This window comes from Astyanax mexicanus, chromosome 7 (assembly GCF_023375975.1).
Source record: "Astyanax mexicanus isolate ESR-SI-001 chromosome 7, AstMex3_surface, whole genome shotgun sequence".
In the NCBI taxonomy this organism is placed as follows: Eukaryota; Metazoa; Chordata; class Actinopteri; order Characiformes; family Acestrorhamphidae; genus Astyanax; species Astyanax mexicanus.
The window spans coordinates 50,949,362-50,966,843 of record NC_064414.1 but is presented as its reverse complement, the minus strand read 5'-3'; the positions used below and the strand labels follow the sequence as shown (position 1 = coordinate 50,966,843).

At 37.1% G+C, this 17,482-nt stretch overlaps 1 protein-coding gene across 6 annotated transcripts in view; it reads right to left on the bottom strand.

The window, feature by feature from the left end:
- Window positions 1-17,482, bottom strand: part of dclk2a (doublecortin-like kinase 2a) — a 115,557-nt gene that overhangs the window by 47,906 nt on the left and 50,169 nt on the right. For 4 of the 6 annotated variants that reach the window (XR_002651879.2, XM_022684435.2, XM_022684437.2 and 1 more), the window contains exons 3-4: window positions 12,210-12,339; window positions 2,114-2,221 (exon numbers count right to left, since the gene is read on the bottom strand). Coding sequence is in view for 5 of the 6 variants with exons in the window: in XM_022684435.2 (XP_022540156.2) it covers window positions 2,114-2,221; window positions 12,210-12,339 (238 nt within the window). In the remaining variant the exon portion in view is untranslated. The remainder of the gene's footprint in view (window positions 1-2,113; window positions 2,222-12,209; window positions 12,340-17,482) is intronic. The other 2 variants (XM_022684436.2, XM_022684439.2) reach the window with 1 other exon arrangement.

Genomic DNA, 17,482 nt, shown 5'->3' with positions numbered 1-17,482 from the left:
ATGGGTTTTGAAAAGAGTTTATCATGCTTTTGTTGGAGTAACTGTCTCTACTGTCCAGAAAACACTTTCTATAATATTTCAAAGCATTTCTGTGAAGATTTGATTGAGGTCAGAATATTAGATTACAGGGCTCTGAGTGGTCCAGAGGGCTAAAGCACTGCCACTATGATTGGGAGATCGCTGGTTCGAATCCCAGTCATGCAGCTTGCCATCAGCTACCAGAGCCCTGAGAGAGCAAAATTGTCCTTGCTCTCTCTGGGTGGGTACAGTAGATGGCGCTCTTTCCCCTAATCACTCCTAGGGTGATGTGGATCAGCACAAGGCTGCATCTGTGAGCTGATGTATCAGAACCGAGTCGCTGCGCTTTCCTCCGAGCGTTAGCGCTGTGATGCTATTCAGTAATGCCGCATCAGCAGCAGTTCGAGAAGAGGCGGAGTCTGACTTCACATGTATCAGAGGAAGCATGTGTTAATCTTTACCCTCCTGGAGTTGTGGCATCACTAGTGATGGGGGAGTCCTAATGAGTAGGTTGTGTAACTGGCTGTGTAAATTAGGGAGAAAATGGGATAAAAATAGAAATAGAAATAAAATAACCAAAAACCCACCAGTCAGTAATGTTGGGGGCTTTATACCTCTAGAGCCCATTCGTGACATTAGACATGGTATGTGTGTGCATTTGCACATCAGTGTCAGCAATGTGTATTTGAGCATACTTTGACTAAACTTTGGCATTTATATATATACTACACACTCTTAAATTGACATTCTTAAAAACTAGTTTTAGTATTTAGTATTAGTATTTAGTAATAGTAATTGGAATGCACCTTGGCCTCTATTTTAGCGATCTACATAGGCTTAACATTAACGTGCACCAAGCAGCTTAATTAAGGGCGTGTCGGTGTGTCTTTGCTATCAAAACTGTGGGAAAAGTACAACTTTCGCAGTTTGAAACAGGCACAAAATGCATGTACTTATTTTCCTCTGAAATAAATCAATCAGTATTTCACTTGCTATTTCCTTTAAGGACCAGGTGTGCTCTGACTTTGGCAGATCACTATTTTAATGGCGCAGCTACCTGGCTGCCTGTGACGACAATTCACTGCCAAGATAGCAATGAACGTCTGACTGTTGACTAGGTTGTCTAGGTTGTGTTCAGTCAGTGGTGCACCTGTGTTTTCTGCGGCCAAGATAGCAATACGCTAGAAATTTACCTGAACACCTGAACCTAATTTCCAGACCACTACGCCTATCAGTGTGGATATATTCACAAGCACTGCTGCTATTTAAACAAAACAGGTGGAAAAAAGGGTGAAATATATCACAATAATTCTTAAGATTCTGACGGTTTTACGGTATATCGCAGTATTTTTTTTCTTTTTTTTTTTTTTTTGCATGACTGGCCTTTAATATAGGTTTGTGAGTTACTGTACTGTTAGGATTTACTTTGTCCTAAAAAAATACACAATAACTGAAGAAATCAAACTATTATCAGAAAAATAGGTAAAGAAGTAAACAATCGACATTTAAAAATAGATACCCTAACAAATTTAACACGGCTCCCTTTACAAACTTAAATATTTAATAAATAGTTCCATAAACATTATAAACAAACCTAAAGAACTCAATGTTTGAGTATTCAAAGAAATATTTCTTGAAAGTTCTATTGCACAAGTTAGATACAAGTTTAATATAAATTGACTGCATGTTATTCCTGAAGCCATTAGAGGCATTACAGTATTAAACTCAGCCACAATTCCCTTCTTTCTCCAGTTAACAAATACATTTAAATCATCCTTCAAGCTACAGTATTAAATATATTTAAAAGCGCTGTAATTACTGCTGTATTTTACTGAGATAAAAACACTCATACAGTAGAAACAGCAGCAGGAGCTCCTCAGATTTCCTTGCAGCGTTTGACTCTCTTCTTTGATGGTTCTGTTCCGCACGGCACTCCGCAGCGCCCTCTATCGGTATGGCGGCATGAGAGAAACGCAGTTCACCCCGCAGTATACTGAATGAAATGCTATACCGCCCAGCACTAGTGTGAAAATAGACTGTTGGTGGGTAGATAGAACCCTAGGTGTGTGTGTGTGTGTGTGTGTGAGTGAGACACCTGTTCCAGGTGATTTGCTGCGTCGTGTTGATCCTGGACTCTTGCTGCCTCCAGCTCTCACTGGAGTCATGGATCGGGAGCCGTAGGAAGACTTCAGAACACGGCACTCTGTAAAACAAACACACACACAAAGAAAGTTAGTAAAATACATAAAATACATCATAAAAACACATAAAATACATCATACTGCAGCATAGCAAGTCAGCAAGGTACAGCAGGCATTTATAAATGATGGCATTTAGTTAGTGCAGGGCAGGAAGTGATGTTAGACAGGCAGGATTCAGCTGCTAGAAACAAAATACACTACCTGACCAAAAAATGATGTGGGGTTGGTTGATGCTGCAGTAGGTCACAGGTTTAGGTTCAGCAACAGTATGTGCTGAAAGAATGAGGTCAGCTGACTACCTGAATATACTGAATATAGACCAGGTTATTCCATCAATGGATTACATTTTTTCTTCCCTGATGACACGGACATATTCCAAGATGACCAATGCCAGGATTCATGGGGCTGGAATTGTGAAAGAGTTCAGGGTTCAGGGAGCATGAGATCATCATTTTCACACATGGATTGAGAGAGAGTTCACCACAGAGTCCAGATCTTAACCTCATTGAGAATCTTTGGGATGTGCTGGATGGAGAAGAGCTGCTTTGTGCAGCGGTTGGTCAGACTCTACCATCATCAATGCTGCTGGTGAAATCTTGGTGAAAGATTAATCCAGAAACACTGGATTGAAATAAATAAATCTTGTGACATTGTAGAAGCTTATTGAAACAATGCCACAGTAAATGCATGTTACAATCAAAGATAAAGGCGCTCCAACTAAATATTAGGGTGTGTGACCTTTTTTTTTTGGCCAGGCAGTGTATATTAATGTGCTTTAGAGGTTTCGAAATAATAAAGCATGACAGAAGAATGCATATGAGACTTAAAAGCATAGTTATGTATTTGTATCTCTGTATACTTTATTATGCTCCTCCTTCTTTCACCCTGTTCTTCAACACTCAGAACCACACATAAGAGAAAACCACCACAGATCAGCTATTATTATTGTTATTATTATTATTAGTATTATTATTATTATTATTATTATTATTATTATTATTATTATTATTATTATTATTATATATATTGTAATAATTAGTCATTTTTTCCAAAAAAAATACTTAACAGAACAAAGAAAACAACAATTACTTAGGAATTTTGGGATACATATTTTTATATTTATAATTTCTAGGCAGCATCAGAAATCTTTATCTTTAGAAATCTATTTATCGTTTATCTTTATCTTATTATTTTAATTTTAAATTTGTTTTATTTACTTAACTATTTTTTTATTATTTGTTTTTAATGTTCTTAGTTCATTATTGTTGATTTGATCATTTTTATCATTCTTATCATTTTAATTTACTTTTATTATTATTATTATTATTATTATTATTATTATTATTATTATTATTATTATTATTATTATTATTATTATATTAATTTTATGGTCTTTTTGGAATTTTCTATGTTTTATTTTTTTACATATATATTTTACTCATCAATATAAAATGTTGATATATAAATGTTTTATTTATTTTGTTATTTTTTTACTATTTTATTACTTTCTATTTTTAATTTCTTATTAAATGTTTTCAATCTCTAAACTGTAAACTGTAAAAGCTCGGCGGCACTGTAAATTAGAGTTACCCTCAATGTATTTCCGAGTGAAAATAAAGGTTGATTGATTTAGATAATAATAACTGTTTCACTGAGTATCGATATGTGCAATAACCATGTAACTACAGGTGATGTATCTTCTGCTACAGACTGTATAATTACATAATTACTATCTCAATATAACAGCTGTAGTCTTTACTATGTGCTTATACATGTGTAATAAGGCAAACATATTTTAGTAATATTAATGTTCAAGTTTAATTACGCAAGCTGTACTATTTCAATTAGTAACAGTGGCATCACCAGTACTTAAACTTAAGTATGTGTTATTACACATATTGTTAATGTGTAATTACATAGTTATTATACATACTTATTAGAAAGTGTGACTAGATCTCAACCCAAGTTATTGGTTTATTTGAAATATGAAATGGAAACAAGATGAAAGGGCAGCAGACAGTGTAGTAAACTGTGATGCACATATACTCTACACACATATACGTTGCATCAGGGGTCGGCAATTAAGTTTTGCCGTGGGCCAGATATTTCCCAAGCCATTCCGTGACGGGAAAATGAAGTGTAATGGGATGAAGTGCTACAGACTAGTAGCTCTCTAGCCCAGAGGGTTGTTGAACCCAATTGCAGAACAGTTGATCTGAAAGCAGGTAAACGAAGAAGAAAGGAAAAATAAATAAATAAATAAATAAACACACCGCTTCTCACACAGAACCAAACCTGTCTCGTCAGGGTCACAGTCCAAAACAATATCACTGCCTCGGCTAGTGAATTGGGACACAGCCGGGCAAAAAAAGCCCTTATAAGGAGACAATGTAAGGAGGGCATGTAAACAAGAGCTCGCCAGAGAAGCATTTTATTTATTTATATTTTTTTCATTATCGTTCATTATAGTTCAAACAAACTCACAGGCCAGATATTTCATGCTTATTGCCGACCCCTGCTCTATATACATACACACGCATAAACACAGATATATCATACACAGGCAATTTAGCTGTAGATTTTATTAGGGTTACGTCCTAATCATTAGAGCGAACGTCCTAATGACTAGAAGCCAGATTGCTCCACATAGGGTAATAAAGCAGACTACAACATGTATGTGTGTGTGTGTGTGTGTGTGTGTGCAGATAATGAGCAGGACCCTGCAGAGGCATCATTAACCTGCCTGTCCGGAGTCACTGAGCTCTTTATAGCATCAGTGGGCCACAGGCTCCCCCACTGCAGCCGATCTATCTGGAGTTATTTCTGCACCCTGTTATTCCACCTCATAGGGTCCTATTTTAGTAATGTATAGTGCACCGGTCAATTGCACATCCTGCAGCTGGATTTTGGTGTACATGTCGGTGTGACTTTGGTATCGTGAGGGTGTAAAAAATATGAATTGCACAGTTCTAAATGTGTAAAATGCATGTACTAATTCTCTTAATTAATCATGAGTCTGAAAGTCGTCGTTCCATTTAAGAACCAGGTGAGCTCTGACTTTGGCGCGTTCGTATCTTAAGAGTGCGGCGCTTTTGTGCGTTTCGGCAGAGACAGAGTCTGACCTACGCATTTTGACCTTCGCATTTTATTCTTTTTTCTGTTTATTGTTGAATTAAAAACTGGATTTGGTGCTCCAGCATGGCTAAGATAGGATGTGCTGTTGACAGTTGTCAGGGTTTTAATCAGTCAGTGGCGCACCTGTATTTCCTAACTCCAAGATAGACACACACCAGAAATTTACATGAACACACCTCACTTCCAGACCACCACGCCCATCAGTGTAGATTTATTCCTAAACTCTGATGTTATTTTAACAGCACGGCTGCAAGGCGTAAAAATAGACAAAAAAAAAATAGATGTTTTTTGACGGGGTGTTAGATAGCAACAAGCATCGTGACTTGCGCAGGGTGTACAATAGAGCGCATAAACCGTGCACAGAGACCCTGTTAGCCCCCTGATTAACCCCCACTCTCTGCTTCAGATCAGCTGAACTGCGCAGGCGACTGCAGGCGACTGCAGTAACAATGGGAACACAGCGCTGCTGGGAGAAGTAGGTCAGCGGCAGCCGAACGACAGCAGAGCAGCCAGTTCTGATCACTGTCTCTCTGTCCTTTCTGAACACAGACAGATCTGTGGAGAGGTCTGTAGGTTCAGCAGACTGTAGTGGAGCACAGAATTTGAAGAGATGATTTTTTTTTTAGGTCATTTGTTACCTCAAATCTTTTAAGTAATGTTTACGGACAACAAGTTAATTAGACTTAAAACGTTTAGTTATTACCGTTATTAGTTATTTTTCGCACTATAAGGTGCACTTACCCTCATGGATGAAGGAGCATCACCTCCAGCTAAACCTTTCAAAGACTGAACTTCTGGGTATACCAGTGAAACATAACTTCGCTGTAACCATCGACTCTCTCTCTTTCTTTCTCCGACAAAGGTTGCTAGGAACCTGGGTGTTATGGTTGATGATCATCTAAAGCAGGGGTGTCCAAACTACGGCCTGCGGGCCATTTGGAGCCCGTTTCCTTTTTTGGAGCGGCCCGCGAGGTATTTTAGAAATAGAATGAAAGTTGGCCCGCTGTTAAGCAGGTTTTTATAATGTGAGATTCAAAGTTTGAACGCTAGGTGTCAGAAATGGGCCAAAGAATCTAAAAGTGGAGAGGGTGCGCATTTCTAGCGCAGAAAAACACGGCAAAGAGTCTAAAAGCGGAGAGAGTGCGCAGTTCTAGCACAGAAAAACGGGCCAAAGAGTCTAAAAGTTGCCGTAATTAAGGAGTTTAATATTAAGAGACATCATGAAATTAAACATCAATTTGAAAAATCTTAGTTTACACAACGCTGACAAAGATAAAAATAGTAAGTCAAGTAAAATGGTATGTAAATGAAATAATCAGTAAAATGTATTATTTAAAGTGGTATATTTCATTATTAGTTTTATTACAGAGTCTGTGGCCCGTGACTTCAAATATATTTCTCCTTCTGGCCCCCAACAAAAAAAGTTTGGACACCCCTGATCTAAAGCGTCTGCCAAACGTAATGTAATTTAACTTACAATCCTTTAATTTTCCCCAAAATTGACAGTGCACCTTATAATCAGGTGCTCCTGATGTATGAAGTTTACCAGTCAGGTATTAATAAGCAGTAAAGCCACTCTGCTGAAGTACAGCACTATAGGGGTGTGTTTTCAGTGAAGTTTCTCCAGCAACGTTGATTAAAATGTTTTATTTATTTTATTATTTTTTACTAATTTTTCCTTTTTATTTTTAATTTCTTATTAATTGTTTTCAATCCCTATAAACTGTAAACTGTAAAAGCTCAGCGGCACTGTAGAGTTAGAATTAGAGTTACCCTCAATGTATTTCCGAGTGAAAATAAAGGTTGATTGATTTAGATGTAATAATAACTGTGTTTCATTATGTAGTATCAATATGTGCAATAATCACGTAACTACTGGTAAAGTATCTTCTGCTACAGACAGACTACTGCAATTTGTAACAGTGACATCACCAGTACTCAAACTAAAGTATGTGTCATAACATATATTGTTAACATGTAATTACATAGTTAATACACATACTTATTATAAAGTGTGACTGGATTTCAACCCAAGTTGAGGTTTATTTGAAATATGAAATGGAAACGAGGTGAAATGGCAGCAGACAGTTTAGTAAACTGTGATACACACATAAACAAACATATACTCTACATACATACACAAATACACAGAAATATATCATACACAAGAAAGATCATCTAAAGTATCCGCCAAACGTAATGTAATGTAACTTACAATCCTTTATTTTTTCCCAAAATTGACAGTGCACCTTATAATCAGGTGCTTCTTATGTATGAATTTTACCAGTGAATGAATTTTGATGTAGTACAGCATTATAAGAGTGTGTTTTCAGTGAAGTCGCTTGTGTCGCCCAGCGTTTGTCGCTTGTGGGCGTGTCAAGCTCAACGCGCGTGTTTATCATGGTCCAGCCTCCGACAAGAAAAAAGGCACAAAAAAGCAATCGCTTGGCCACTTTATTCTACAGCTATAACTCCCAAACTTGCTGGACTCTTGGGCGTTTCTGTGATTTAACTGCTCTGGAAATGCAGCCGTTCCCGCAGATCGACATGGGTCCACCTCGTTTAACAGAATTAACAGAGAAAGAAACTAAAAATTCAGAGAGCAGGAGCTTGAGGACGTCGGACCACCTTGTTTGTGATTGGTCCAAAGAAAAGCTAGAAGCCAATCGGGTTAGAATGTCGCTTCAATGTGTCATAATTAATTTGCATGAAGTTGAGAAAAATTCAGCTCTGTGTCGTTTGTCGCTCTGTCGCTTTGTCGCTTGTTGCCTCTCGCGTGTCGCGGCGACAAATCGCGCCCTGCCATAGGAAATGAATGGTCGCCTGTCGCTTTCCAGTGTGAACGCAGGGTAAGGCTGGGTGCAGCAGCATTAGCATTAGCCACTAACCTCAGCGCTACACTGTAAGCCCGGATTTTATTTCTAATTAAAAATGTATATTCAATGTACATAAATGATTAAGTTTTAGTCCATTACTGTCAAATGTAAGTATATTGTACTCATTCCAGCACATGTTTAAACGTGTTAATAGTTTTTAGTTTAATAAACTAAACATTTTAAGTTTTTGAACTGATAGACTTAACTTTTTAAGTTATTTAACAGAAAAAAAACTTTTTTTTTGCATTTAAGCCCGCCCTTTTCCCAGCTTGCTGTTGGTGAGGCAGACTTATTTTTTTCGTGTTTAAGTAGCCATTTGTTTTGTGACCACATTTTCACCTGCTGCTTTTCATCTGATACTGCTCTTCTACCAACCCTGCCATTTGGTAAGTGTTTACTTTACATCACAATAATACAATTCTAGTTTTACTTATTTGTTGCCTTTAGGCTAAATCACATGAGCCAGTGGAGGATACATATTAATTGCATTTAGACTGTCCGACACGCAGGCTCAGCGACACGGACAGTGGCAGCTGTGACTGGTCCGCTGGTCCATATTTTAGAAAATGTTCGAATTTTACGCACTTTGCTACATGGAAGAATTTCACATGTTACTGCTTGAGAACATAAGCAATGTACTATTGTACTGTCAAGTTAGTTGGTTACATTTTAAGAGGTGTTTTTGAGGTAAATATGTCCATTGTGTTCATAAATGTATATTCCAGTTTTTAAATGAACACTTTTGCAAGAACGTTACAAGAGATATGCCTGTTGTATTTCATGTTAATATATTGAAATTGAAATAAAACACAAATAATGTAATTGTTGGTCTGTTTTTTCCATGAATATTTATACAAATATTTAAGTAAAGTTTAATAAAAAAGAAAAGTAAGAAGAAATCAAATTTTTTGTTTACTTGTAACTCAAGATACTAAGTAGAATTGTTGGGCAAATGAATTGGTGTAACAAAAACAAAAGAGTTGAATCAACTTTCCATTTAGTTGTAATAACTTGATGTTTTAAGTTATGTTAACTTAAGTTTTCATTGCCCATTACTTAACTTTTTTAAGGCAACCGGTTTCCTCAATTTTTTTAAGTAAACTCAACTTATCCGGGCTTACAGTGTAGATCTTTTGTAGTTCAGAGGCGAGTATATTTGACTACAGTCTGCGTGTTTGCCGTTTTAACCCTTGTGTGGTTGTGTTTTTCATCAAATGATACTAAAAAAATATTTTTTCTAACTCAAACTCATTGGCATTGGCTCATTTTTTGTGAAAAACATATATCAAAACACATTTTCGATAAACACACACTGTACACCCCCCCCCCCCCACACACACATTTATATTACATACAGTATGTTTGGCCAAGGGCTAATAACCATTGCTTCATTTGTAAATTTGAAACTAAACAAATTTTCTACTCATATCTTGAGTTAAATTCATTTTTTTTTACATTTTATTAAAAAACTAATAAAAAAAGAGTAGCACTTTTTGAAAGAAATGTAACATAAGAAAGGTAAAGGCTAAATATTAACCATGTAAGCTGTTTATATTTCTTGCAATTTAGGTGAAGCAAGCATGTGTAAAGCATTTTAATGTAGAATTGCTTAATTTTGCTGAATTAAATACAAGTAACAAAGTAAACGAGTAACAAAAATATGAACACCACACAAGGGTTAATAAACAAGCTACGTGGAACAAACCGCTAGCTGATAGCGCTCCGGCTTACTGGAATTCTCAGGGTTTACCTAAGGTAGCCTGGGGGGAAAGACTACACACTGATTGGGGCGTGTCATAAACGTTCAAGTAAAACTCAAAATAGTTGAGTAAAAGTTACGTAAAACAGACTTAATTTGTGTTTAAACATACTCATAACTGAACAAATCATTTAACTGGTCCAACAGTAAGATTATCTGGTTATTCAGTATGACAAGCTGGAAGATTTTATATTCACCTCTAATGTTTCAGCCAAGTCGGGGGGGAAGATTCTGCGAGTGATAAAAGAGAGCAGGTCGGTATCTACTGTCAGACGAAGCTCACCGGTTCCTTATATTTTTGGAAAAGTCCTACTTTATCTAAGTGGAGCAGGAGAGGAGCAGAGGCAGGAAGTAGGACGAAGACACCAAACAGCTGAACTATATTCTCTCCATAGTTAGACGAGTTAGTGTAGAGTGTGTGTGTGTTTTTGTGTGTGTGTTTCTGCATGTGTGTGTGTGTGTGTGTGTCTATGAATGTGTGTACTGCATGAGTTCCGTCCTATAAGGCTCTGAAAGCACCTTATCTAAACAGGAAGTTTTCTAATAGCTATATTTGGAGGTCCGGGACCCCTGAGAGATAAACGATGCCCCGGCAGATGAGCTCACTGTCCTTGTCTGCAGCCCACCAGAGACCACTCTGCTATTAGAACAATAGAGAAAGTACTTTCATCAAGGCGGGTCACTTCCTGAAGCAGGTTATCAACGCAGATAACTGGAGAATGCTGATGTAGGGGGCGTGGCCATTGAGCAGAAATGAATGGACAGTGCTGCAGTGGAACATGGAATGATCTGATGACGCTTTCTGAAGGTTGTTGCTGATGTCACTAACAGTTATTTTAGGGTTTTTCTTTACATAAACTACTGTGGTTTTCCTTGGTCTACCTGTTATTTAGTACACCAGAGACGACTTTCTTCTTCAGGACATTCCAATGGTTCTAATGCTCTAATGGTTCCAACTGATTTTCACCCATAGACTCTCAAAGCTCTCTGATTCAGACTACAGTAGAAATCAAGGTAAAGACCCCACTTTTCCAAAACTTTTGCAGAGCACTGTATTAGGAGTTGAAATCACAGGGTATCTCATTATATAATATTATTGCGTTACATTGCCTTTAATAACGATGATGTCAAGATCCAATATATCATATAATACTATCAATATTTAGCACCAGCCCTAGCATCTATTATTAATTAAATATTTTTCAATATATATTAATATCTGATTACTTAATATCTTATCTGATTAGTAGATACTAATTAATTTATTATTAAATTAAATAATTTATAGTAGACACTGATAAATTATAAATACATTATTGTAGAAAGGAAATGATGTGTAGTAATAACAGAATAAATCATAGTATTTGGAAAAAAATAATAATAAATGCATAATAATCCTACAGTTTAAGGAATACATTAACATTCTCAAATCTGTCAAACATCCAGTTTGGAGTAATGTATCATATTATTAAATTGTTTTGTACACAGTTTAATATGATCAAAATTCACAGTTTACAAGAAAATATTAATTGGTATGTTTTAAATACATATTAATACATATATACATACAACTCTGGAAAAAAAATAAGAGAGCACTTTAGTTACTGAATCAGTTTCTCTGATTTTGATATTTATAGGTTTATGTTTGAGTAAAATGAACATTGTTGTTTTATTCTATAAACTACAGACAACATTTCTCCCAAATTCCAAAAAAAAAAATTGTCTTCTAGAGCATTTATTTGCAGAAAATAAGAAATGGCTGAATAAAAAAAAGAAATCAAAAATCAATATTTGGTGGAATAACCCTGGTTTTTAATCACAGTTTTCATGCATCTTGGCATCATGTTCTCCTCCACCAGTCTTACACACTGCTTTTGGATAACTTTATGCTGCTTTACTCCTGGTGCAAAATTCAAGCAGTTTAGTTTGGTTTGATGGCTTGTGATCATCAATCTTTCTCTTGATTATATTACAGAGGTTTTCAATTTGGTAAAATCAAAGAAACTCATCATTTTTAAGTGATCTCTATTTTTTTCTGTATTTAGCTGAAGTAATAAAATGAATACAGTAATAAATAATCTGTGTATGACTACTATAGTTTGTCTTTTTTATGTATATTTGTGTGTGTGTGTGTGTGTTTAAGGGTAAATAAAGCATGGGGAAAAGGCATGGTTTAAAGACACTGGGTTAGTAATGAAGTTAGTGATTAGGCAGGCCTACCAGTCAGAAAGGCTTCTGAAGCCTTACCGCTGTGATCCAACACAAAATCATCCTGAGCGTAGCGGAACTTCTCCGGCCCACAGGCGATGAACACGTCGTCCTCTCCGAAGAAATCCTGCAGACACGTGATCTGGAGGAGAAGAAGAAACCAGCGTGAGTGATATTAGAGTATATATTATATACTGCAGCCATGAAATGATATGCAGAATATACTGGATTGCTGCAAAACTTTAATAGATACTGACAAGGGCAAAAAAGCGGTTTAAACTGTGTTTAATATAAAAGCTGCTGTAAGGTTGAAGCTCCCGATGGCCTCCATTCACATGGTTGGGCACGTGCTTGTAAATGTGAGCATGTGTGGTAAGCTGTGCACCTCAGTCCAGCACAGTTTTGCAGCACAGATATTTCCAGTTACAGCTGAATTCACGCTTTTAATCCCAGAAAAAACAAACGCTCTTATTCACCTTTAAAAACCATTTAAATGCCTGATTAAAGGGCTAATTACTGTTGTTTTAATGTGTTTCTCGGTTTTTGAGTGCTTAAGGCTGACTCAGCTCCTGATTGGTCCGGACGTGAGACAGCACACGGGTGGGGGAGGGGCTGGTGAAGTCATGGGCCCTGCATTGTTTAATATCGTGATATATGTCGTCAAAAAATCGTAAAATCTTTCCAGAATATACTGGATTGCTGCAAAACATTATTAGATACTGACTTTTTCCACATGAGGGCAAAAACGTGGTTCTGTTTAAACTGTGTTTAATATAAAAGCTGCTGTAAGGTTGAAGCTCCTATAAGCTGCTTATTATTCATTCATAAAGGCAAGACAAGAGATTTAAAGACTAAACAGTAAACATGAGGTAACCGCATGGCCTCCATCCACATGGTTGGACACGTGCTTGTAATTGTGAGCACATGTGGAAAGTTTTGCACCTCAGGCAAGCACAGTTTTGCACAGATATTTCCAGTTACAGCTGAATTCACACTTTTATTCCCAGAAAAACGCTCTTATTTACCTTTATAAGCCATTTAAATGCCTGATTAAAGGGCTAATTACTGTTGTTTTGCTGTTTTTCTCAGGTTTTGAGTGCTTAAAACTGACTGGGTCCTGCATTGTTTAATATCGTGATATATATCGTCAAAAAATCGTAAAATCTTTCCAATATCGTGCAGCCCTAAGATACTCCTTTCACTCTAATACTGTAATCCAGTGCAGGAGGCTGTTTCCAGGTTCCAGGCCCTTTAAAACACTGGGATCCAGCTCAGCAGGAGCTCTGGGAGCTGAAGTCTGCTGTTGCCAGGCAGTGTGCAGCTTACTGTCGCTGATTTCTTTACTGTACTGTAAGAGGGAATCCCACAGAGACCAGAGCTGCCCACAGTGCTGCTGACGGACGACCAGTAAAACCAGTAAGACAAGCCTGAACCACTTTACACCCAGTTACAGGAGAGATACACCGAGAAAACTGCAGGTTAACCCACTCCTCCCTCAGAGAGGTGGGCAGCACCAGAGGCAGATGGTCCTCACGTGGAGCTCAGTCATACACACACACACACACTCTCTACACACACTTCACACACACACACACACAGGCAGTGAGTGAGTCAAGAGAAGGATCACAAGCAGATGGAGACCAGAACTAAAGAGTCCAACTCTCAGAGAGAGAGAGAGAGAGAGAGAGAGAGAGAGAGTCAAGAAAGAAAGAATAAAAAAGACTGAGAAATAGTAAGAGTGATAGAGAGAGCGAAAGAGAGAGAGAGAGGCAATATTGTTTTTAAAACAGTCTTTGCTAATAAAACTTGAATTGATCTAAACTGAGAGAGAGATTCAATGAGAGAGAGGAAAATAAAGAACATGAGAGAGTAAGAAAGAGAGAGAGAGAGAGAGAAAGAATAAGAGAGAGAAGAAGAGAACAAGGAAGAGACAGATTTACAGAGTGAGAGAGAGTAAGAAAGGAAAAAAAAACAAGACAGAATGAGAGAGGGAGTAAGAAAGAGACAGAAAGAGAGTAAATAAGAGAGAAAGAACAAGAGACACTAAGAGAGAGAAGAAGAGAGTGAGAGAGCGAGAGAAAGAAATGAAAAAAACAATTCTGTGAGTGAGAGTAAGAAAGAGAGACAAAGAACGAGAAACGGTGAGATAAAGAACGAGTGAGAGAGCTAGAGAGAGAAAGGAAAATACAGATTCAGTGCGTAAAAGTGAGTAAGAAAGAAAGAAAGAACAAAGAGAGACAAAAATGAGAGAGAAAGAGGGTAAGAAAGAGTGAAAGAAAGAAATAAAAAGAAAGAGTGTGTGTGTGTTGTGTAATCATTAAACACCTCCGTTTGACTCCTATGAGAATGCTCTTTCTGTTTTCGCACTGAGAGCTGATTCATCCTTAACACTTTCAACACTCAGCCTTTCTCTCTGTCTATCTCTACTGTATATCTCTCTCTTTCTCCCTCTCTCTCTATATATATGTGTCTTTCACTTCCTCTCCCCCTCACACTGCAGTTTAGTGACTATGCTCTCTAAAGAACTTTACTATACTCTGTCACCATCGCATACATGGCATGTTTTCAATTCACAAGTTCTGATGAATTCTGTCACCCCCTTATTACATATTTCTATGCTATCTTGGTGGTGGAAAACACAGGAGCTCCACTGACTGATTAAAACCCTGACAACAGTCAATCATCAGAGTCTATTCCTATAGGTGCTCCCAGCGCTCATACACCCCCACTCATTAAACACACACAGACACACTGCAGAGCACAAACACAACTTTTACCTCAACAATAATCAGAATAAAGAATAAAACAACATTACTGTTCCCTTAAATGAGCTGCTGGTGAATCTTCACAGTGTGAATGCACAGGTCAGTATCTGTCTCTGCTGAGACGCAAAAAAGCACCACACTGTTAAGATACGAACGTGCCAAAGTCAGAGCTCACCTTCCCTCTTAAAGGGAATGATGACTGGCGCACTGATTGGTTTATTTCATGTAACACCCAAAACACACCCATGAAATTGACCCATTTTAAAGTTTGAAGATCTAAGAAAAATAGTTGAAAGTATTTTTTTTCAGTATGAAACTTTTCTACTTATCTTAATTAGTGTAATCAACATATATACACAATATAAAAATGGTTCATCTCACATATTTGTGAACACCCCCTGCAAAAACTAAAATTAAAACAAAATTAAGAAATAAAGTAGCGAAACATAAAAAAACAGTTTGATAATTTTTGCATGAAAAACAAGTGAATTGTCCTAATTGAAACACCACCCCGGATACCATAGTAACACCTTAGCAACCACCTAGCACCCACATAGCAACATCATAACAACCACCCTGGACACCATAGCAACCCCATAGCAACCACCCCGGATACCATAGTAACACCTTAGCAACCACCTAGCACCCACATAGCAACATCATAACAACCACCCTGGACACCATACCAACACCACAGCAACCACCCTGGACACCATACCAACACCACAGCAACCACCCTGGATACCATAGCAACATCTTAGCAACCACTTAGCAACACCCCCTGCAAAAACTAAAATTAAAACAAAATTAAGAAATAAAGTAGTGAAACATTTTCATTTTTTTCCATTTTTTTCATGAAAAACAATTGAATTGTCCTAATTGAAACACCACCCCAGATACCATAGTAACACCTTAGCAACCACCTAGCACCCACATAGCAACATCATAACAACCACCCTGGACACCATAGCAACACCATAGCAACCACCCCGGATACCATAGTAACACCTTAGCAACCACCTAGCACCCACATAGCAACATCATAACAACCACCCTGGACACCATAGCAACACCATAGCAACCACCCCGGATACCATAGTAACACCTTAGCAACCACCTAGCACCCACATAGCAACATCATAACAACCACCCTGGACACCATAGCAACACCATAGCAACCACCCCGGATACCATAGCAACACCTTAGCAACCACTTAGCAACACCATATCAACTATTATGGATACCATAGCAATGCCTTAGCAACACCTTAGCAACCACCACAGACACCATAGCAAGCGCCTAGCAACCTCATAGCAATGACCATAGCGAACAGTGGGAGCCCTTTTAGCTGCGCAACCATTCTGCGATTCCTTCAGGAAATGCACTTATCTAGTTTTATATGTTGGTCTTTCAAAAGTAATAAAGTAGCGAAACATAAAAAAAAAACAGTTTGAACTTTTTTTTTTTATGAAAAATGAGTGAATTATCCTATTTAAACCATTACCTGTTAAAGGTAAGGAATACCACTGCACTAAATATGGCTAGAATAATTAGTAAAAGAGTTAGTAATAAAACCTTCACACGATTTTTAATTTTATTTAGATTTTTGATCTATAATATTATAATATCGATAATTAAACATGCACCAGGTCAAACTGACCCAGGAACACCACTGCTGTTCCTGACAAATGAACATAACAGGAGGGTTAAGAGAATTAGTACATGACTTTAGTGTGTTTTTAGCCGTGCAAGGCATATTTTTTGAGGCCTCATGAAACCAAAAACACACCAACACCCTCTAAATCCAGCTGCACAATGCAAAATTGACCAGAACGCTATATATAGCGTTACCTTACCTTAAGATCACTTAAATAGTGCACATAAAGTCTAATATAAGAGAAAAAGAGTGTAAGTAAGAGTGTGGTTCACTTCAGAGCTGTTTTGGAACGTCTTTTATTTCTATAGCTCAGAGCTGATATATATCAGTAAATCTGTAAATCTGTAACCCTGTAAATAAATGATAACCTAAAGTTCTGCTAAAGTGTTTTTAGTAGTACTGGGCGATGAGAAAAATCATATATCACGATATGGATTTTTTTTTTTATATCACGATAACGATATATATATATCATGATATACAATATTTAAATATGTTTTCAGTTATTCTTCAAAAAATATGACAAAATAATATCATTGCTTACTTTTTTTCAACTTTAATTCAAAGTGACATTAAACCAAACTTTCACAAATGAGAATTACTACCTTTTAGTGCAGCAATATATATATATATATATATATATATATATATATATATATATATATATATATGTATCAAATGAAAACAGATGAAGTAGATGCAGTAGCTATTTTTTTCAAAATAACAATGCGTCTCCATTGTTCAGCTCTCATGAGTTTTAATAACGTAAAGCAGCGCCATGTCGCAAAACCACATTATAAAGCTTTTTTTGCGAAAATTACTTTATTATCACTTGTATAAACCGAGTTTATGCAAAGTGACC